At 35.0% G+C, this 23,249-nt stretch overlaps 1 protein-coding gene across 2 annotated transcripts in view; it reads left to right on the top strand.

Moving 5' to 3' along the window:
• SLC30A9 (solute carrier family 30 member 9) overlaps window positions 1–19,537 on the top strand; it is a 36,127-nt gene extending 16,590 nt beyond the window's left edge. Inside the window, exons 11-18 of one of the 2 annotated variants that reach the window (XM_069014206.1) lie at window positions 1,106–1,241; window positions 1,660–1,699; window positions 2,143–2,214; window positions 2,663–2,770; window positions 3,684–3,849; window positions 8,863–8,992; window positions 11,722–11,835; window positions 13,314–19,537. In XM_069014206.1, coding sequence (XP_068870307.1) covers window positions 1,106–1,241; window positions 1,660–1,699; window positions 2,143–2,214; window positions 2,663–2,770; window positions 3,684–3,849; window positions 8,863–8,992; window positions 11,722–11,835; window positions 13,314–13,358 — 811 coding nt within the window. In that variant the 3' untranslated portion in view covers window positions 13,359–19,537. Of the gene's footprint in view, window positions 1–1,105; window positions 1,242–1,659; window positions 1,700–2,142; window positions 2,215–2,662; window positions 2,771–3,683; window positions 3,850–8,862; window positions 8,993–11,721; window positions 11,836–13,313 lie in introns of those variants that run through there. The other variant, XM_069014205.1, reaches the window with a different exon arrangement.
• The last annotated feature ends 3,712 nt before the right edge of the window (window positions 19,538–23,249 follow it).

Here is a 23,249-nt window from a genome sequence, read left to right as displayed (position 1 = left end):
TTGGTTGGTTTTTTGTTGGGTTTTTTTTTCATGGTATGCTTTTGCTATGTTTTCTAAGTTGTTGTGGGCTCTTCTGCCTCTTCCAACTAATAGATCTACTTTGTTTTTACGCACTGTTCATGTGGATCACAGGATTTTTTAAAAATAAAAATTACTGTCCTCTTCCTTTTTTCAACAAAGTGCTATTATGTGAGCCAGTTACTTGTACCATAAGGAGTTGTGTTTGACATTAACTGCTCTTTGTTTTTATCTAGTAATAGGGGTAGTACTTGATAAATTCTTACAAGTTCATGAAAGTTACAGCTGTACTCTACATTATATTTTCTTGGGGTTGACCTGTTTTACTCTTCATATGTTTGGGCAAGTCATTCATTCTTTAAGCACTAGTTCAAAAATACATCTAATTTATGGAATTAGTTACCCTTTTTTTCATTAACAGCATCATTAAAATTTGAAAAATTTAAATCTTACATTTGTGCAAATATTCATCATATCTCCTTTTTCCCTCTCACTTCTTTCCCTTCTTCCTCAATATAGACAAAAAAAATACACTGTTTGTAGATGGAGTTAAAACCAAAAAAAGGAATAAATACATACTTTTAATATTGCTTTAATTCTTCCACTGCACTTAAAAACTGCAAGTGTTGAATGTGTGTAGTTAGCTGTACTACTGAGAGATGTATACATTTTATTCCCTTTAAATTAGTTTTATGAATTATGTAGACTGGCTGCTCACAAAACTAGAGTCCTCATTTAGAGGTAGCATTTCACTAAAATCTAAACCTGGCATGAATGTTGTTTGGTTGTTTTTTTTTTTTCAGTTGTAAAATCCTCAGTCATTGTACCAAAGCTAATACAGCTGTTTAAAAACAAGTTATAAAAATATTTATGCTTGGTGTCCTTGCATGTATTAGATATCCTTTTTCAAGTAGGCTCTTTTTTTTCCCCCTTGGATTAGATTGGATTTAGCTGCTTTGTCTTAAATAGATGCCAAGTCATATGATGATAATTTAAGGCATGTAAAAATTGATGGCAAACTTTGAGATATGTTTGTAGAGATGTAGAATCTTATATTCCTGAAATAATTTTCTTTCCTTTCTTCTAGGTATGGTTTCACAAATATGCGCTATATTGCCTCCCTGATTAGTGGAGTTGGCATTTTCATGATGGGTGCAGGACTTTCTTGGTATCATGGGATCATAGGTTTACTCCACCCTCATCCTGTAGAATCTCTTCTGTGGGTAAGCTAATCTTGTTTGGTATTGTATTTAAAACCAGTGACTTAATAAAAAATAGTGTCATAGTCTGAAAATCACTTCGTGAGTCAGTTTGAATCCCAACACAATTAACTCAAACCATTTTTAATGAAAATGTGTTTAAAGAAAAAAAATCTTTTTAAGAGCTACAGTTGATCTTGGAGCAAAATGAGCTGTTCTCTAAACCCTGCATCTTCCTTTTATAGCCCCCACCAAGAGGTCCTCCTTTCCTGTTTTGGAATATTTGCATGAGTCAAATATTATTGGTTTCCTTCTGTTTAGGAAAATTACATGGCACAGTGGTTAATGTGGTTCTGTAATGCTAAGTTTGGATAACCTGTGGTGAAGAGATCTGTAGAAATATGTATATAATATAGTAACTGATCCTTTTTTTTCCTTGCAGGCATACTGCATTTTAGCAGGGTCATTGGTATCTGAAGGAGGTATGTCGTTTCAAGTTCCTATTTCAGTATTTGTAATCTTTTAAGATTACTGTGTCAGTAATTACAGTAATAATTGATCCTTACTCACGCAGTGAAGTTTTGAGCTCTGTTGCAAATACTTGTAAACAAACAAAAAGAAATGTGTGAAAACTTTTCTTTTTTATATATGTCTATATAATAAGAAGTTGAAGAACACATAATTTGGGAAGTAGACATGGAATGCCTTTTTGGTATTAAACTATCAGTGAATATAACTGTTCTGATTTGTATGGGAGACACACGTAGAAAATAAAGCAACTATGCTCTATCTTTATTCAAAGTATCAATAATCAGAGCTTTCTTTATGATCTGTTGCTATGATATAAAGAAAAGTGCCCTGTTTTCAAAATGGAAACAAGTCTTTTTGCCTCTAGCATCTTTCAGCAACAACTTTGTTGTTTCAGCCACCCTCCTTGTTGCTATAAATGAAATTCGGAGGAGTGCTCGAGCCAAGGGTCTCTCATTTTATCAATATGGTATGTATCATTATAGCAGTAAGGTATGTGGTTATTTAAAACACAATCTGTTCACTACTATTTGCATAATGATAGAAACCATTTTCTGTTTTCCCTTTTCCCTTTATTGATCTATTTTCTATTCTACTAACAAATAACATTTTACAAATTAGGTGAAAACTATTCATTTAAGAGCACTGCTTAAATACTTGGCTAAGTGCATGTATTTTTCAGGATAAATTCCCCTTTTAATTTTTCTAACATTTTTGAGACACTTCCATAACTGGGTTTTTCTCTGTATGTATAAATGCTATCAGAAGTGTGTGCATATGCCAAAATTCAGATTACGCCTATATAGTTGCATAAATTGTTCTTTTAAATTGCTGTTGTTATTATAGTTTAAGTACTGTGCATAATGTAGTAAAGCTAAGCTTTCAAAGCAACGTAATTTTTTTTGTTGTATGTACAGTTGTGCAGAGTCGTGATCCCAGTACCAATGTGGTGTTACTGGAGGATGCTGCAGCAGTTCTGAGCGTGGCTGTAGCTGCTACCTGCATGGGTCTGACTTCTTTAACAGGTAAAATTCTGCACAGAGGCAAGCAGAATGTGGATTTCTTCCCATGCATGATATGAACATAGAGCATTTCGTTTATATTGGTTGCCAAATATGTCTCTGCTCTTTTTTTCTGATACTTGTACTCTGTAAGCAGATTTTTGAGCTATTTTGTCATACAAACTAAGTTATTTTTTACTAAACGTAGGATGATCTGTATAGCAAATGGTTCAGAATGTCTTTGCTGCATAGTTAAATTTTCTAAAGAGGGATGATTACTTATTCATCCCTTTTTAAGTATTGATTTTTAAAGACAATAATTATTGGAATTTTGTTTCTTGTGGCTTCTAATGGCTTAATTGTAAGTTTCATTTTTTATATAGAATTAATTTTTAAATTTCATTTCTAGTTTCCTTCATCAGCTTAAAAACACAGTACTATTTCTGTAGATCTGAACATGAGTGTTTGAAACTTATTAATAAGTACTGTATTCCAGAAATGGTTAATACTTGAAAATTTTTGAGTTACTGATAAAAGAACACTGGATTTTGTGCTGCTACCTATGTTGAGGTGGATATAACTTTGTGTATAAATTTATGTTTGCTAATATAGAAACACATATACAGACAAGAGTTTATTAGTTTATTAGTCCTGCAGGAGACAGGAGTGGTCCTAGGAGGGACTTAAGGATTTATTTTGATAGCTTGTTTTCTTCCAGCTTCATTATGTTCCTCAGTAGGAAAAAATCTCCACTGAATTAAAAAAAAAAACAAAACAAAAAAATTTGGAAAAAAAACCCCACCAACCAAAAAAATCTCACTAAAAAGCAAAACCCAGAAAACCCCTCAAAACTATGTACTCTTTTAAGTGTGAAATTGGAATTCTCTGCTATATTTTAGAAATACTCTGTGAAACTAATTTGCTTTATCTTGTTTAGGAAACCCATATTATGACAGTGTGGGGTCTCTAGGTGTTGGAACTTTGTTAGGAACTGTGTCAGCATTTCTAATCTACACTAACACTGAAGCCCTGCTGGGACGATCCATTGAACCTGAACAACTGCAGCGGCTCACTGAGTTACTGGAAAGTGATCCTGTAGTAAGGTAAGGATCTTTACAGCTCAGTCTCTACTATGAACAACAAAAAGGAAGAAAATAACATTTAATGAGAGAAGTCTGGTAAGATTATTTTTAGTGTGGAATCTTCTGTATTGGGATTCTAGAATCTCTATTATTGCTGACTTCTATTTCTGTGCTAAAACTTTCAGTAAGTGAATACTTGGACCTCCCAGGTGTTCAACAACTAAAATAGCATTGCAGATATGTTCTAACAGCCACATTAACTACAGGAATTGACAGTGACTTAATGAGAAAGCCATCACAGACTTAAAACTATTTTCAAATGCATGAAATGCAAGTGCTTAAATGATACTGTTATGTTGCTTGAATAGTTTATTAGCACTTAAATACTTAAATTCTGTTAATATTCAGTGTGTGGAATTCTGTAGCAGCTGGCAGGATGTGCTACAGTGGTATTATGATGCAATGGATTCTGCATGTTACATGCTTATAAAATTAACTCAATGCTAATTTCTCCTTCTTTGCAAGTCTGCAATTTGTAGTAAACTTACAGCTCATTGTAATTCTAAAATCTTGCTTAAATGCTTTTCAATGAGCTATTTTAGCTTTAACCCTCTTAACCTTGATTTAGAAGAAAACTTAGTTTTGTTTTCTTTTTAATCTTTATTTAGGAATATATTTCTGTGTAAATCAGCTGAAATATTCTAGTGCTTTTTTAATTTGTAGTAAGTTTTGAGCTGTGAAGGAAAAAACCTAAGCCCATTAGTTAGTGCCAGAGTACTTGAAAGAAACTAAGTGCTGCATCCTCACAGTTCCAAGCAAGAGGTCTGGACGACATGCCCTTCATTCCAGCAACTAAACAAGATTCCTATTCGGAATACAATTCTGTTAGTGCTTTCACATGTCAGTAATTAAATTGAGTATTTCTGGTGGCCCTGGGTTAGTCTGAATGGTGAAGGATGTGTCAGCAGTGCTGTGTTAGAGTAGGTGAATTCACATGACTATTTGTATGGGACTTCTGTAGTTCTTTTTTTCAAAGTGCACAGGTGGCTTTTGCTTGTTGAGGCTGAAATAATAAAATTTCTCCCAGGCCAAGTACCATTTTATATTGTATTCTGTTTTATAGGTGGCTCTAACTTCTCAACAGAGCAGACTTAGTTCACATTCTTCTTGCTGTAGATTTTTTTTTTTTAAACAAGAAGTACCTTAATTTTAAAAAAGTGTGAATAATAAAAGAAGTAAAGACTTAGTGAGAAACTGTGTGTTTTTATTTTTTGGAGGTTATAAGCTGAAACATGTTTAGGTGTTTATCATACCTTCTGTATACACTTTGTCTTCAGTTATCTCTTTCTTAGATCCATTACATTATCAGCTTTGATTTCTTTCAGTGCCCAGTTTGTCTTTGCCCAAGTTCTTATAACAAGCTTACTATCCCTAGCTTGGTTAACATACATCATCTAATAAAACATCCGGTCTTAATCTCAGTTCTCTGTGATGTAAACTTATATTACCCTTGCTTGTTACCCTTGTGTGTAATTTGAGGAAAAAGCTGAAAGCAAACAAACCAAAGGCTGAAATAAGAAAAAAAAATCAGAGCAACTGAAACGAGGAAGTTTTTTAACATTAACTATTTCTTCAAAGGATTACCTGTATATTTTCCTCAACATAAGCTTTGGACTTATGAAAGTTTCAGCATTTTTTTGAACATTCAAACTCTCACGTTTTCTTAAATGGAGATGTGTAGTAGTGTGTTCTACTCTTACATATTCTACTGACACCAAATGTAAAAGAAAAAGCTCCTGATTACTGGTCTGCTTCTAAAGCTGTACTTGCTTTTTTATTTCAACCTTTCAGGGTTTTCAGTTCTCAATGCTATGCTTTTTGCAATTCCTGCTCCCAGAATATTCCTCCCTTGTTCTTTCAGGCAGTTTGCAATGTTTATTTGCAGATGTGTTTTGCCAAATCGGAGGGGGACATACTAGGGAATCGTTTAGTATTCATCAGAAGATATTTTAGATCCAAATTGACAAAAGGATCCAGGGGCTCTGATATCTACTCCCTCAGCCCCCATCAGCACCACCACTTAACTTACGACAGCAGTAGCTTGCCTGAACGCTGTGGTCCATTGCTAATTATAAAGTATTTGATTATCAGACATTACTAACTGCTGTCCTACTAAAATAAGTCTCCATGGTGGTGATATTTTTTCAACTAACTGTTGATACTTTAATTTTTTTTTAACAGGATTGTTTGATAAGACTACATTCCCTAAAATCTTAATGACTGGAATTAGTGTTCTTAGTATATAATTCTTCTCTCCACCTTTCTCACTATTTTTCCTTCAGTTGTCAGGTGAAGTTGTCCTCAGTTAAATGGATGGACTTGTTTACTGGTCTTAAATTTTGGCACAGTGGTGTTAACCTGGTTTAGTTTTGTTTTAATTATCATCAGTATTGCAAGATGAAAAATTAATTTGCCTTCACAGTTATTCTTAGTTCTTTTTACTCTTGAATATAAGTTATGGAACCTGCTGGATTAGAAGCATTTTTTTCTATTTAAATATCCAATAGGCTTCTCTGCTATTAGTAGGAAAATGCTTTGTTGTACTAATATAATCTTGCTTACATTCCATTCTTAACTCTCATTGACACCTTTGGTGCCTAAATCATTCTTGTGGTCAGCTTAACTGAACTGTGGGAAATTAGCCTTTCATAACTGTGAAATAAAATATGTGATGTGGTACAGACTCTGTCCTGATTCTGTTTTTATGGAATTTAATCACAGATTCCTAGGCATAAACTATTCGTAGTGACAGTTTCATCTTTAATTTTACTTCATTGTAACAGCTGTTGGGTAGTTGTGCTTCTGTTGTGCTGGAAAATCTGTCATTCTGGTTTGGACAAAAACTGAAAGTATTACAACCAATTGCTCAAAACCAGTAACTCGATGTTCTCTGACAAATTTTTCATTAATGTGAAACTTGCTCTTTTCCCTGGTTAGAATTGATGTTGTCTATTAACCATCCAGAAGTTAAGCTTTAGCATACACATTTGTATTTTTGAATGATTAGTGATTTTTCTCCTCTTGGCTCACTGTCTTATCTTTCCTGGTCAGATTATATGCACAAATTCCTTCACATGTATAGAATATGCATAATTTCACTGAATTTTATCAGGCTGCTGCTTAATGAGAATCTCAAATATCACTTCTTATCTTCTTGCTTAGCTCTGGTGGGCACCTGATATGTCTTCAATATTTTTGAATCACATGGCTCCCAATTGTCTTCATTAACGACACCTGTTGTCTTAAATACCCTCTTTGTGATGAGGTAGTTTGATGCCGTCTAGTTTACTCCCATTAATACTGTTTTGATTTGATACCTTCCCACAGAATAGTTGTGTAAATTGGGATGGAGCTGGAAAGACTTTATTGCTACCAGTAAGCTGATAGTTCTTTTAATCTGCTTAAATATTTACTACGAGGTATGTTGTGGTGTCTCTATATTTAGTTCATGTTCTGTTTCTTCTTTAATATACTTACCTCTCCTCCACCTTGAGTATTACAAGAAGTATTCTGTAAAAGCGTCCTGTGATTGTTCATCTTAAAGTTTCTGTCTCATTTTTTGGCTGTTCATTCTAGCAGACTCCTTCCAACATACATGCCTTCTGCTTTCTTCCTGCACTGCCTGTGAAGTTATTTCTGATTTATAAACATTCTGATGCAAAGAAGCATTTCTAGTTGGGAAGAGTAAATTTGATTAATACAAAGAGTGTGCTAAATGTAAAGATTCAGTGAAATTGTACAATTTAGCAAAATAAATGGAGGCAAAGTTTGGTACTTTCCATCAAGTGAGCTGCGTTGCTAAATCTGAATTTTGTGTTAGAATTTACCAAATTGTCAAGATTGCATTTTTCTGTTAATAAACTAAAAGTCTTTGAAATATTTTATACTTGTTTTACTTTGAAAATGTCAGAAGCAGGAATTTGAAAAATGTGAAACTTTTGTGATTTGTGTCCCGTGTTTTAGACTCCACTTATTTTTTCTGACCTTGATGGAAGAATGTGGAAACTTACTCTGCAGTGGCAATTTTAAATTCCCTTGGCTTTAAAGATAAACTGAATTTTTGCTAATATAATTAGGAAAAAAATAGACTATTTAATTTTTTTGAAATACATCACCATATGTCTTGGTCCTGAGTTTACTTCTTATCCCAGAAAAATTAAGAGCTTGTTGTTTACTACCTATATTCACACATTAGAATTTGTCCAACAAGCTGGAACAAAACTGCTACAGAAAACCAGAATTTTTCAAAGGACCAAAATATAAACATTAGAGCTTTCATGTTCTAGTATTTATTAGGAACCATTAAATAAATATACTTTTTCAGCATTTACAAACAGGTGTATCTTGATAAGCTGTGATTAATAGTTCTGAAGGATCAAAAATGAGTTCCAAATAAAATATCCATAACTTTTTCTTATGTCAGATGTATTTTTGAAAATTCTCCAAAAGATCATGCCTTTACCAACTTTAGGAAAGGACGCTTCTATAATTGCAATGTGTCCTTTCAGTGATTAACAATAGGTTATTGTTCCTTTCCTCAGAACTGAGGGTACTTAAAGATTGTTAAATAGTGTCATGTATATATACAAAAACTTTGCAGTAGAAAATAAGTTGGACTTGAACTTTTAACACAGAATAGGGAAGTTCTCACACTTTTAATTGTGGATTTTTTTAAAATATACTGTTAGTCTAGTTCTAAATGTGTGATGCTTCTAATAGTCTGGCTTTTATTGCAGTGATTTATAGATGTGTTGGTGTTGCAGAAACCTGTCAAAGTGGTATAACCAGTTAAACATAAATCAGTATTTAATGGAACTGTGAGTGGGCAAAATGAGGATATTTTGTCAAAGGCTGTGACCTTTTAAAATTACGGGATCATTTTGTGGTGACAGTATTGTTAACTTGAGAAGTCAAACTAGCTAGTGGTTTGTTCTATATTGTTTTACATTTTCTTTAAAAATGTATATGTTTCAGAGCAATTCATGATGTTAAAGCCACAGACATGGGAATGAGCAAAGTGAGATTCAAGGCAGAAGTAGACTTTGATGGACGTGTTGTTACTCGGTCTTACCTGGAAAAACAAGACATTGAACAGCTGTTACAAGTATGTGTAAAAATTGCTTTTGTAACCCCAGTATCTGATATTTACTTTCCAATTTCAAATACCTCTAAACCCAAGACTTGCAAGTAGGTGAGGTACATTTCACTTCTTTGTATGAAGGGTTGCAGATGTTCTTACTTTGTGTTAGTGTTTTAAATGTACTTACAGAGAATCGTATTATGTGCTGCTGAAAAAGTGCCTGAGTAGGAGGAAAGCAGGGGTTTTTTTTAACTCATTACCCTTGAGATTGGCTCAGTTGTTCAGAGCCAGGTGCCAATAGTGCCAAGGTTGTGGGTTTGTTCTCTACACAGGCCATTCACCTAAATGTTTGAGTCAATAACCCTTGTTGGGTCCCTTCCAACTCAGAATATTCTGTGATTGTTTTGTTAGAAAATACAGATTTGTAAAAAAAAAATTTGATGAGAACATAATTCTTCTAATACATTTACTGAATTACAAGATCTGCAGTTAAAATTAGAAGCCTGTCACCTGCAAAAAGGCATCTGTTTAGTCAGAGCCATTTACCCTGGGTGTTGGTGATGCAGTGTTAGGGTTTACAGGTCCAGCTGTTCAGACTGTGTGAATATGGATTGCTTGCATCACATGATTCAGCATTTTGGTGATGTTTAAAAATTACCATCCTTAAGTAGGTGTCAGTCTCTGATTTTAGTATAGTTCAGTGTAGCTTTTCTTAATCCTTCTTTTCATTCTAGAAATGGGGAGATGTTCTCTGCTATATGGCAGAACTATGAAGTATGAAGAAAATAATTATTTATCTAAATCAAAAGGAGAGTTTTAAGTGAGCAAAATGTTTTGCTTCCTTACCAGTTTTCACTGGTAAATTTGCTTGTGTACAAGATTTCTTTCTTTTCTACCCTTTGAAAATTAAATACAGATGTCAGATGTCTGCATTTTGTCTATCCATTAAAAACTACTTAGAAGTCTTCAGAGTTTACCTTTAAATTTGACATTGCAATTTTTTAAACCATTAGTATCCCAGTTTTAAAAACATGTCAAATTAAGAATTACTTATGTGTATGTACAGTGCAATATCTGACCTGTTCATATACTGGATTTCAATATGATACATTTTTGAGAGGAAGAGTGCTGTCAGCTTTGTACCACTGAGGCACTGCAAGTTTGCCTGGCTGCTTTGCTGTTGCAGTTTTCAGTACGCTAGTCTTCTTTTAAATGCTTTGTTAGATTTTATTCTTTACCTGCTATTTCCCTTGGCAATTGCATGCAACCTTCACTAGTTCTTCCAATACTTCTAGTATTGTTGGAAAAGATCTTCCTGATTGCTTGTAGGTTGGCAACTGTTTCTTACACAAGTCATTGTTCTTTCACATAGTAACCTCATGTCAGCTATAAAACCATTGGTCCTTTCAGTAGGATTCAGCCATCTGAAGTCAAAGGCAAACATCGTGCTTGTCTTTTGATCTATACTTTTTCAAATAAGCAGCTCATTCAACTAGCACTGCTGTCAACATTATTCTTTCTACAGTTGTTAAATGTTTGTTGAAATGCTGTCATTCAGATTACCTTGGTTTTTTTCATGTTAGACTTGCTGTGATCATAGTCATGGGTTATTGTGGTTGAGATATTTTTTAAGCTTGATCAATTACATTATTCCTCTTCAGTTTTAGAGTAGTGAGAAGGAGAAAGAAGTTGATGTCATGTACTTGAATGCACAAGAAGAATTAGCTGTTTCATAGTTTCTGTGTCTGTTTGCAATAACCTATTTATCCCAAGCATACTGCAGCTGCGATAAACTACAGGACAAATGGCTTCCAGACAGCTTGGTGTGAGACCTCTAAGGAAAGCTCATGGCTTTAAAGTGAAAGGTGATAGATATAAATGAGATATAAGGAAAAAATTCTTTACTGGGGTGGTCAGAGTGGAACAGGTTGCCTAGAGAATTGTGGATGTCCCGTCCCTTGAAGTGCTTAAGGCCAGGTTGGATGGGGTCCTGAGCAACCTGGTGTAGCAGAAAGTGTCCCTGCCCATGGCAGTGGGGGAGCAACTAGATGCTCTTTCAGACCTTTTCTGACCCCAACCCTTGTAAGATTCTATGGCAATACTGTAGTACCTGCTTTGGTGCTGCTGATGTCTGTGGTCTTTTGGAGGGTGGAGTATAACATCCTTTCTTCCTTAATGTCATTCCTTCGGTTTCATATGCTGTTGGTCTCTTAGTCTGAGTTCCTGTCAATTGTCTTCAAGTTTCTGATATTATGGAGGAGTCATATTTACAGCAGTGTTTGTAGTAATCCTTATGGACTTTCAGATGAGTTGGTTATGTGATGCCCAGAGTAAGCAGTGTAATGGAATAGCAAGAATGTAGAAAATGGGGAAAGAATACACAGGGTGGTGAGACAGTGGAACAGGTTGCTCTGCCTTGCTGTGAGGAATACCTCAGAAACTTCTAGAAAATGAATGAAATTCTCTAAACTTATTTGGAAAGTTGAGGAGGAAATCAATTAAAGATAGAAGAAGGTTTTGTATCACATGCAGGTGTAATGATAGAGCCAGCTGTTTTCATCTAATAGATGCTACTCTTCTGTGTCTTTGAGACATAAGAACAGATGATGTTTTGAGAGTAAATGGCAAAAGCTGAAGTGTTTTGTTTAGGTTTTTTTTTTTCCTCCCTCTTGAAATATGTCAAGACCCTCTGGAGTGTTATTCCTTTATTTTCTTTTCCTCATCTCAGTCTCTTAAATTTAATTTCTTCCTAGGAAATTCAGCAAGTAAAAACCCTTGAAGAATTAGAAGCCTTTATGCTTAAGCATGGTGAGAATATCATTGACACTCTGGGAGCTGAAGTAGACAGACTTGAGAAGGACCTGAAGGTAAATTTAACTGCTTATTAGTAGTGCTTATTCTGTGATATATTTTAAACAATATCACTGCATCTAATTTTTGGGATTTCATTTGTAAATATGAGAGAGGGAAAGAGGCTGATATTATGAATGCACATTTTCTCGCCATAGTTTTATTAACTACGTTCTGACCACCAGCAAATCCTTCCTTTGCCACTGATGCATTTGTTACGTATTTTGTTCCATTTCATACCAACACAGAACAAATTTTCACTAAATAGACCTGAATATGTCTTTGTAACTGTATTCTCAGAATTTCAGATTATTTATAGGCTGTTGAATTCTCTTTTGGGTGTAAAAAAGCAAATTTTTTTTTTAAGCTGGTTCTTAGCATTCTATCAAATATTTCTGGGTGATGGGACTGCTACTCAACATCTTTCACTCTTGTTGAAGCCATACAGTGTTTATTTGACTTTACAAAAGTCTCTCAGCTTTCTTATGATTTTTATTTTAATTCTGCTATTTAAATATCCTCTGGCAGATGCAAGAAAGGGTTATTTCCATTTTTAATTTTGTAAGTATATTGGGGCTGTCAGTCTTACCTTTCTGGCATGAATTCAGAACTACAAGAATATTGACCCCCAGATAAAAGCAGTCCTGCCATGACTCTCTTTTCTGGACATGAGACACTACTCAAGAGCATGTCTGTCCTTGCTTGTTATATTTCATAAATATTCTAGTTTAAGTTTCTATCCCTAGGTTTGTCCTGTTTTAAAAGTCAAAATACTGTTTTTGAATTTAATTGCACTGTCTGAATCAGTTCTTCCTGTATGGTTTTGGAGGAGCAGGATCATGTCTAAATTTTTTATAAACATAGATATGTTTTTTTGGTGTAGGCATATATATAGTGATTGTGTTGGTATTGAATATGCTTTTACTAAACATACTAGTCATGTTCACATGCTGGATGACTTTGAAGTCATGACTTTCTCATGGATTATACAATTGATGTAATGATGATAATGTATTTCTACAATATCAGAAAATGAATATTTCTTAATAGAAACAGTATTCTGAATCTTTATAAATAGCTTCAGTGGCATAGAATAAATTATTTCAAAAATCTTACCCGTTATTCAGGAAAGTATCTGGTAAAACTAAGAAAGTGGGATATGTACATGTACGTGTATCTGAACAGTTTTACATAAAACTCTACTGCCTTTTTAAAATTGAGAGCTTCTCCATACTTTATGAGGCATAAGAACTAATTTATCCATGATGTTGAAAAGTATTTTTCAAATAAAAAGATGACCTAGCTTTCAAAAAATGCCTTATAAAATGGACAATGTTTGTTGAAACTCTTCCTCATTTTAAAATAGTCCCTATGTTACCCAAAAAGGGGATTTGTTATCCAGTTGACAACATCATACAAGAAGTAAATTACTTGTAATGATGCACAAAAATGTATTTGAATATTTTCAATACATTGTTTTTAAATTTTATTTCAGCAACGAAATCCTGATGTTCGTCATGTGGATTTGGAGATACTGTAGAGCTGAACAGGAGAAATCTTCAGGTTGCTACCCTTGTGGAAAGAAGTCACGTAAAGGGCTGAAAAGCTTCTGAAATTGCAGTGACCTCAGCACCATACCTCGCTTCCTTTGCTGTAGGCTTCCTGGACTGTTAGCACTGCTTCTGTTTCTGGAAGAGCGCTAGACTTGCAGACAAAAATTTCCATGGCAAAATCAGTTTCAAAAAGCTACTTGAGTTAAATTCCACAGGGAGTCTGTCCAAGTATATTTACTGCGATTCAGAACTTAAACCTTGAGGTTTAGTTAGGCATGTACAGCTGCCTGAAACTATACAACACAGTTTTTCCATTTGTGTCCCTTTGCAGTCAGTTTGCACTTCTTTAGTTTCTTTCAAGATATCATTAAAGGTTCTTGGGAGATATTAAGATTAGCTAGGAAGAGTTTGTTCCAGTGGAACCTGCCAACCTTAAATTGTAATATTTCAAATGTGTGATTGTTTCACAATTTTTCTTTTCTATGAGATAAATTGTTTCAAATGGGCGCTGGCCTTATCTCAAGTACCATGACCTGGAAACCTGCTTTTTGCCACCATTACAATCACAACTGCACTTCAGGAAAACAAGGTTTTTCACCTCAGAGGAGCCAGCTGTATGGGTTTAGCCAGAGTACATTAAGTTACTGTGAAAAATTACTACGTACAAATTTCGGTGCACTTCCTCTCTTTAAATTTTGTTTGTTTTTTTCCTTACTTTGACACTTGTTTTCTTGTTTGTAAGTATCTTCAGATGTAATCTGGGAGATATTTATGGTAGTGCTTATTAAAAGTTACCTGGCATTTTTGGCTTTCTATATTTTAATAGACTCTATTGCCAGATATGGTCTTTGCTAGAAGATGCAAGAGATGTAGCTGGAATATATAATAGTAAAAACGATCTATTTATAATTAAACAAATGAATACATTGTATTTTTAATTTATTTACCTTTAGATATTATCTGAATTCAAAACCACTTACTCTGCATTTTTTCATGACTTGACCTTGCTTGTTTGGGAGAGTAATTCTATCAGTGGTCCTCAACAATCCAGAGATAAGTGATTAGTTTATAACTTTGAAATGTGAAATTCTAGAACTGTGTACAATTGTCTCAATTGTCTTTCTGCAGAAGGTACTCAAGTTGTACCAGATTCTTTGAGACCCAGCCTTTATTAATAAGGCTGTGAGTACTGAACATGCAAGTTGAAATATAAGTGAAATAACTGTATTTAAATAGCACTGAGGAAAATTATTTATGCACTTTAACATAAAATTAGATTTGCTTATGGGTGAGTGTGGTAATAAGACCATCCTAGTAACTCAGTTGCTGAGTAATGACTGACTTGCTGAAAGAAGGAATGTTGATATGAAACACAAGTCTTCAAAAATCAATTTCAAGATTATATTATAAGCATTGCAGCAAATAATTGTGGAGACCAATATGTCCAGATTTGACTAAAAACATTTTAGAATATTTTTTTTCATACTAGGTGTCACTTACCAGTGAACTATGAGAATTTAAAATAACATGCCTTTTTGACAACTGCAAAGCACTTTGCATGCTGGTCATTTTAAGTAGAAAAACATTCCAGAGTTAAGTTACAGATGGGGCTTCACATACAGTAATTGTGGGTGAAAGGATCTCCTCAGTACCCTTTTCCATAATCCCTATTCACTGGTGGCTTCTTTATAGCATATTCCCTTTTTGTGGCTAATTTAAAAGAAGGGTTACTTTATCTGGTTTTCTCCTATTGTAGAAATAGTTAGTATATTTAAGCCTGATGATTTAAAATGCTGTTTAAAGGTAATTTGGAAGTCTCCCATATCAAATAAATATGGCATATTTTAGCACATTATAAATAATGTGCCTTTCTCCTTGCCCTTCTATGTGAAATTCATCTCTTCTCAGAATGTACTCTCCTGGTATTAGTCTTATTCATGAAGAGCACTGGAATCTGGTAATGCATAACATGTTTTCTTCTCCCTAGAATATTTATATGGATTTTGAATTTGAATAAACACATTAATAAACCAGTTATTTCAGAAATCAAAAACCTGAAGAGAAGTAAAACTTGGAAAATGTTCTTCTTGCAGAGGTTAGTGAAGACAGCCAGTGTGACCAAGTGGTTTGCATGCTGGAGTTACTGATGAATTGAGTAGTGTCAGTGTGCAGTTTGCAGCACAGAACTTTCCCTGCAAGGTTAGTAAATGTTATCTCAATAGCAAAATGTTCCTGTATTGTTTTCAAGAGGAGGCACGAGCTTATATTCTTACAGAACATCTGCTCCAAAACCCTATAAAAATGTTTTTTTATTCATTGGAGATGTAATTCCTCTGAATTCTGATCTTAATTTCCTTATTTGAGTCAGAAAAATGCCCATCCACACCTTTTGTTTATATGCCAAGATAGAATTCAGTTCCTGTCTCCCAGTTACATTACTGATTATAGCATCACAATATTTTAAATTCAAGATGCCAGGACTTGAATGTTTTTGGGTACATTACAGCTGACCAGTCTCAGGACTCAGTTCTGTTTTTTAAAGTGACCTGGGTGATGATGTACTACAAAAAGGTGGGCAGACTGGTTTTGGCAGTACCTTGTAAGTTTACATGTCATGCAGTTGGATGGAAGTACTGATTCATTGATTCACTGCCCGGTTGGAAACGAAAGTAATTCCAAGCTGTTACATTTGAATTTATATGTTATAATTTACAAATTGTTCTTAACAGATACAACATTTTTACTGCTTTTTTTTCCTTTAACTGTCTTTATAGTCAAAACCTTGAGGTGATGTGGGTCCACTACTTAGTTTACTTTTGCTTTAATGTTTTTGGGGAAAATAATTAGCTAATACGTTGACATTTACATGATAGAGTCCTCAGATTAAAGAACTGTACAAAGTGTGGAGGAGTGAATCTTTTCTTTATCACAAATGCAATTACAAAATGGTTTTTCTGATTGATTTTAAGGAAAAGAAATGGGATTTATCTAACAATAAAGTTATAATCTAGGATTTTTTCAATTAAGGTGTGGTGTTTTAAAATAATTTATTTCTGTAGACTGGCCTTGCAGGTTCTATTTTTTTCAAATTGTGTTCAAAGTGTGGCTGCCCTCTGTGCTTTGTGGAAGATTGCTTACATGCTGTGCAGTGTCTCATAATTCTGTAAAACTTGCGATGTCTGAAAAACTTGTCTTAGTGTTCCAATATACTGAATGATCTTAATGTATTTTAAATCCAAGCTGGCTGGATACTAATAACATGTTTTTCTGTAGAATTTTTTTTTCTGTAAAACATAAAATTTGGAAGTAATTATCTTACCCCCAGCAATGAACTTCAAGTCTAAATTGTCTCCATTATACACTGGAATTCAGCATTTGATGTGGTCTCCTTTTCCCCCTCTACTTTTAAAGCATTTGTTAAGGACACAGTGGTAGTAGTAAATACCTCAGTGGATCACTGTATTACACAGACTGTTTGGTGGTTTGTGTTCTGGTCCAGAAGTAGTGGGGACATGAGCACACATCTTTTAAGGATAGGTTTGCATCCTTTATCCCCTGTGACTCATCCTTGAACTGAAGGCTTTTTAGGCTCTATTTTTTTCCTTCCTTGAATTCCCACACAGATTTTATTGCTTTTTTAAAGTGATTCTTACTTTTAGAGGAACAGGCCATTATGAACAGCTTATGTTTTTAATAGCAGGATTAAATTCTACTCTTGTCTGTGAATTTTGTACTGTACTTCTTATTCATTAATAGTTGACAATAGAGATTACTGTTTTGAAAGCTACAAACCATTTTAGCCAAAACCAAGTTTTCTGATTTTGTCAGGTGCAGCTTTTTCAGCTGTATCTGAAGACTCAGTTTTTATTGAGAGATTTCTACTGCCCCCTCTTTGATAAGGAAGAGTACAGGAAGGTTTTTAGGTACTTTGTCTAGGTTATACATTGTTTGCAGTCCTGTTTTCTCCTTATTTGTAATTCTTTTAACCTGTAACAAAGCTAACAATTTGTTTCTGTAACAAAGAAAGAATACATATTAAGGAAGTACCTTAGTGCTGAGTACATCAAATACAGTCTTCATACAAAGAGTTTTTATGCCTTTGTGTATTGAAAGTGTGGCAATTTTTGAAAATTGTCAATGAAGTAATCATTTTTCTAAACTTGATTTAGATGCTTTCCTTATAAAGGAAACCAGAGCACCATATTGTTTAAGATTTGAAAACAAAATGTTTCCTTTTATGGTCATATGTTCTTAAGGCATTTTGGCATGGTAGAACTACTGATGAATATTGACTCCTGTACAAAACCTGCCCTTCTGCTCATGCCTAAAGGCTTACAGAAGTGAATATAAAATGACAGTGTGCTTTTTTCCTTCTAGCTTAAGTATTGTGCTGCTACTATTCTTATTGTTGGCTCTGAATAGAGAGTACCACTAACATCTCTCTTGCAGTTTACCTGCATAATGTAAATGAGAAGTCAAGGTGTACCAAAAAGATTTTTTTTTATATAGAGGGTTTGTGTAGCTTAAGTAATGTTTCCTTTCTTGTTAGTGAGACACAAATCATTAAGATCAAAAGTAGATTATATTACATAAAAAAAGTAATAGAAATCCAGGCTTTAAAGCACAATAGTTCAATTTTTGAAATGTATGTCCTTTGAGGAAAATAAAACAGAAGCTCTAAGTCGATATATGGTCTATAGAAACTGCAGTCAGTCAGGCTTTGCTGAAGCAAAAGAAATTAAACTAAAAGTATGTGATAAAAAGAAAAGAATACAAGGAAGGAAAAGACCCAAGACATTGAGCACTTGGAAATAGGAAAGAATGACAACCATCTAAAAAACTTGTCCAGAAATAAGAAATGATGATTGCAGAAGAAAAGAACAGTAAGAAATTATATTTTATTAGAATGCACAAAACTAAATAGGATGACGTTTTCTTTCTTTTACCAATATGCTGATAGTTGAGTAATTCCTCCCTCCCGTTCCCAGCAAAAATTCATCTTCTTTTTTTCTGTACTGAAAATGAGAGCCTCTGTCTAATTATGTCCTGATATGGTGCTCAGCCTTGCAGGTACAAACGTATTTGTCCGCTGAAAACGGCTAAGGGTGATGTAATCTCAGTCTTTGTTGGTGAGGTAGGTGTTTGGTAAGTGGAGGGTGAGTAGTGTTATTTGTGGAAATGGGAGCTGGAGTGAATTAAAGAGAAAATTAATTGATTCTTTCAGAGAGAAAATGACTGAAGCACCATACTGAATGTGCTGTGGAAAAAGAGGTGCTCTGTTCTAAGGTCGACAGAATTCTTGCAGTGGGCTGTAGTCACCAATGAATGTTAGTCTGTATTTTTCAATTTGCTGAGATGTCTGTGAATAAACAAGATTTCTAATTAAATCATTCTGAAAAGGAGTTAAAACATTCAAAATGTAATGTGAAAGGATGTATGTTTTTAAAATACCACAGACACTACAGCACATTATAATAGAAAGGCAGAAAATATTCAATATTACATAGGGTGCTTGTGGACAGTTTTTTTTCTGTGTGAATCAGAGCCACCAATTAAAAGAAAGGGTCTTGGTTACTTTTTATAAGCATTACACTAACAGCAAGCCCAGTCAAATTTTTATATAGCCAGCATTCACAGTGCCGTTCTGGGAAGAAGGTGTCTGTTAAAGTAGTGGAATACAGATCCATAATCTAGCATAAGTTTGGTTTTTGTAATCTAAATTTAGACTGTGTTTAAAACTTTAGAGGTTGTGATCAGCTGCTTCAAATCTGAAGTCAGAAGAAAAAAAAATGCAATTATGTGTAAATGATGTAATATAAAAGGGATTTTGTAAGTTTCTCTTCAAATTAAATATGCTGAAGAACTGTGTGAGAAGTGTTTGAAAAATGCCTGAAGCATTTGGAAACCGTTTTGGCTATTGCCAGAATGGTATTAAGTTTGAAAGTCAACAGTGAGGATTTTCACTGGTGGCAGAACTTTCAAAGGGCAATCTCAAAGTCAAAATCTATTTTTCCATGCAGCCTTTTAATCAGATTAACCAGCCCCCTCCCCACCTGCGCCTTGCATTTTGGTGTATTGGCTTTTTCATTCTGTGTCCTGGTTACTCCATATTAGTATGGGGAAGTCATTTTGATTTGTGGTGTAGAAATTAAAATACTTACCTGCATATGTTCTTTGTTTTGTAATTATACTTAAATTCAGTACATTCTGTATCATGTCTGGAAGTTGTAATTACTCAGTAAAATGATACATAGCCAGTAAGGGTTGTGTTCTGTTAATTTCAGCAATTTTATATGCATTGGAAAAGTAAACAATAACACTAGCTTTAGGCAGCTGATGATTCACTGTATTTCTGAATTCAAATTGCATATAACTATTTTATGGATGTAATAGATGGATTATATCCATCTATTTATACTAGTTATTCAATTTGCCTTTGTGACACTGGCACACACTGTTCAATAGCATGCATTCAGTGATGGAGCAACCTGCCCAGGCCAGCCAGCTCTGTTTCTTAGTTCTCTAAACCTCACTGGCAACTCCACCTTTCATCCCATTCACCCCCTGCCCTCAAAGAGGGCAGTTCCTTCCCCAGTACTGAGAAAGCTCTTTTTGCCTGGCTCAGAGGCCCCACTGGCAGTGTGTCCAGTTTAGACTACCTGTCCTGATCCATATGTAGGGATGACGTGAAGAAAGGTAGTACTACAGATAGGTTGCATGTCTCTGTATAGTTGGGTTTGTGTTAGACTTGTGTAGTAACCATAGTTTCACAATCCCAGCAAAGCTGTCCAAGCCTCTTTAGAAAAAGCTTGAAATTAGTCAACTTAGAAAGGATTTAATGTACTGTCTGATACACTTAAGTGCCACTTTTTATCACTAATACCCATAAAACTGCTTCTTTATCCGGTTATGAGAAGAACTGTTTCTAACCGGGCTAAAAAAGTTTTATGTGATTGGAAAGAAGAGTCAAAAATGCCAGAAGCCTGGATGATGAAATGGAGAAACTTGAAAAACTGGAGTTTTTGTCTGTATGGTATCAGATCCCAGAAATAAAGTGGTCAAGCAACATATTGCAGGAAAGATTTTGGCTATGCAGTGTATGTCCTGCTTGCTAAGAATGTTTCATTTCATAGTTGAGACACTCCCTTTCTCAAGGGAAGTTTGTTGGGTTTGTTGTGTTTGTTTTTTTTCTCTTATGAATCAAATGGCACAAGATCCACCTGAGCAGAGAAGTTACAGACTTGAGAGCCTTGTCTCTTGTCTATTTGAGGTCAAGTTCAAATACTGGGCTCTCTTTTGGGCTGTCTGAGTAACCAAGCAAGTCTCAGCCACTTTGAAGGAGGGAGAGAGCTCTGTCTTTTCACATAATGTAATCTGGAATCTTCAAAAGCCTTTCTTTATTTGCTGTCTGTGGCATTAATTGAAAGACCATTCCTAAATAGTTGTGTTAAATGGGGGCTAATGGGTTGAAGTGGGACCTTGCAGTCAGCTGGTTGATGTGATCTTAAAAGTCCTGTTCAAGAATGAGTTTTGTCTGTCTTTGCAAATATTTTATGAGGGACTTATTAAAAGATATGAAAAGTAAACGTTCCTTTAGTGTTTGAATTAAACTTTTTTTGAAAACCTTAGGAAAAGGGACATAATTTCTGCTTTCACAGAAGTTGTGCCAGCTCAGCTCCTAGTAAATTACGTGTATTGATTTACCCAAGCTCTTTGTGATTTTAATTTGTTTTTTAAATTTAGACTTCTTCACTTCTGATGCTGAATTGGGGCTTAGTAAGATCTTTTCTAGGTTCTCTTTCTGGCACTTGAGGTGACTTAGATATTCACTGCTCTAGTACAAACTGATATTCAGTCTTTTAGAGAAGTATTGTTTTTACCCCAAATACTGACTGAACAGCAGTTTACCATTAAATCAGGCTACTCTGGATACACAAAGCATTAAATTTAGGGTTTAAATGTGGGGGTTTTATTTTCCTCTAAGGCAGTCATAAAGAAAATCCATCTTGCATTTGATGCACATAAAAATGGTTCATATATGAACCTCTGTCTCTGCATGTTGTATTTGTATGTAGGTGTCTTTGGCTGCAGATTTGTACCTCACTGATCATCCTTCTCATGAAAGACAACTTTCTCAGCATCTCCTAATGAATTTGGATAACTTGGAAACCTTGATGTGAGAAAGACTTTCTAGTAAGGCTGTGGTTTTAACCTGTTCTGCTCCTTTCCCTTTATGCTTTGCACTGATTTCATTGGTTCTGACCTTCAGTGTAGAACTTCAGTTTCCAGGTGGTTCAAAACAGGGGTTTTAGGTGGAGAAGACTCATTCCAAAATCTGTGTTCCAGGAGCTCCATCTGCTCAGTAGGTAATTGGACACTTCTGGATCATTGAGGGAGATGTGTGTGATACTCTGGCTAGCATTTGGTGGGTTTGAGTGTGCCAAGGTCAACTTTTTTCTTGGAAATGTCTCACTCTGGAACAGTCTTCCTGATGCTGTGGATGGGAAAGATACCCCAGGTGTTTCCTTGACATTCTGTTTGTCAAGGGGCTGTGTTGGAACTGCTTGCTGCTCTGCTTCTTTGGATTATCCTTTAGCAAATAAAAAAATCCCTCTTTCCATCAGTTTAATAAGTAGTTAAGGTTTTAGCTCTTTGAGGTTCTCACATCATTTTGTGAGAAGAATTTCAGTTTTTCAATCACATTACTACAAGGCATTTTTGAAAGGTTTAATTAGACTTTTTCTGCTGTACTATTGACCCTGTTCCTAAATGGGAACTAGATTTAATATTAACTTTTCTAATGGGAAACTACTTAGAGTCATTAGAAAACTTGTTTCTTTCCATTTTCCTACGAAGACAACCTAGGTTGAGGCAATTATATCTGTCAGATGTGAGTGGAAAAGTTTAAAGCATTTTTCAGGACAAAACATTTTTTTAGCTTTTTCCCAACATTGTTCATGTCAGATTTTTTTGTCTTGACTTAGCTAATTAATCTGCTGATATGGCTTTTTTTTTTTTTTCCTTGATGTGATACATTTGCAGTAGAAGCTGCTTTTATACTTCAGATATTGAAGAGTCTGTGGAGGAGGGTTTTTGTATTCATAGGGCAAGGTCACGTACTGAGATCTGCCAGGTATTCCAAGAGGACTCCGTGGTGCAGCAGGGAAGGTTTATCCCTGGAGAGCTGTTTGTGTATGAACTTGCTAGGAAATAACCAAGACAGAGCCTCTGATTTAAATAGGCCCCACTCAATGGGTCAGGTCACATCAGTGGTGTTGGTTTGCTCTGTTAATAACTAAGATTTATATGATTGTCACCTGGAGCTGTTGTTGGTGTTGGTTTGCTCTGTTAATAACTAAGATTTATATGATTGTCACCTGGAGCTGTATTCACACTTGCCTCGTGCTGAAACACTTGGGGACTGTTTGTAGTTACCAATGGTGCAGATGAGCATAAGTAAGAGTCAGGTAGGGAAAGATGAGTTATTTTTGAGATTACATGCAGTTTCCAAACAGAAACCAACTTTGCAAGTTGGTACACATTGTAGTGTTGTCCATGCTGCATACGAGCCAGTGGCAGTCTGCTGGCTTCAGTCAGTGCCTCAGCAAAGGGAAGGAGGCAGAGAAAACCCTGCCTAGCTGAACTCTTGAGGACAAGATTTTGCAACGTGAGTAATCTTATTAAAATAAGATTACAAACACTTTAATAATATGAGATTGCACATGGGCTTGTTCAAAGCAAATGCGGTTAAAACTAAATACCTTCATATGCATGAAGTTCAATGTCTGACTTGGACCTTAAAGTTCTCTTCAGGGACATCTTGTGCCTCAGCAGAGACATAACTGCCAGCATGGGCCATGCTTCTGAGGGCACCAGCA

Source organism: Aphelocoma coerulescens, chromosome 4 (assembly GCF_041296385.1).
Source record: "Aphelocoma coerulescens isolate FSJ_1873_10779 chromosome 4, UR_Acoe_1.0, whole genome shotgun sequence".
In the NCBI taxonomy this organism is placed as follows: Eukaryota; Metazoa; Chordata; class Aves; order Passeriformes; family Corvidae; genus Aphelocoma; species Aphelocoma coerulescens.
This window is presented reverse-complemented; position numbering and strand designations above follow the sequence as displayed.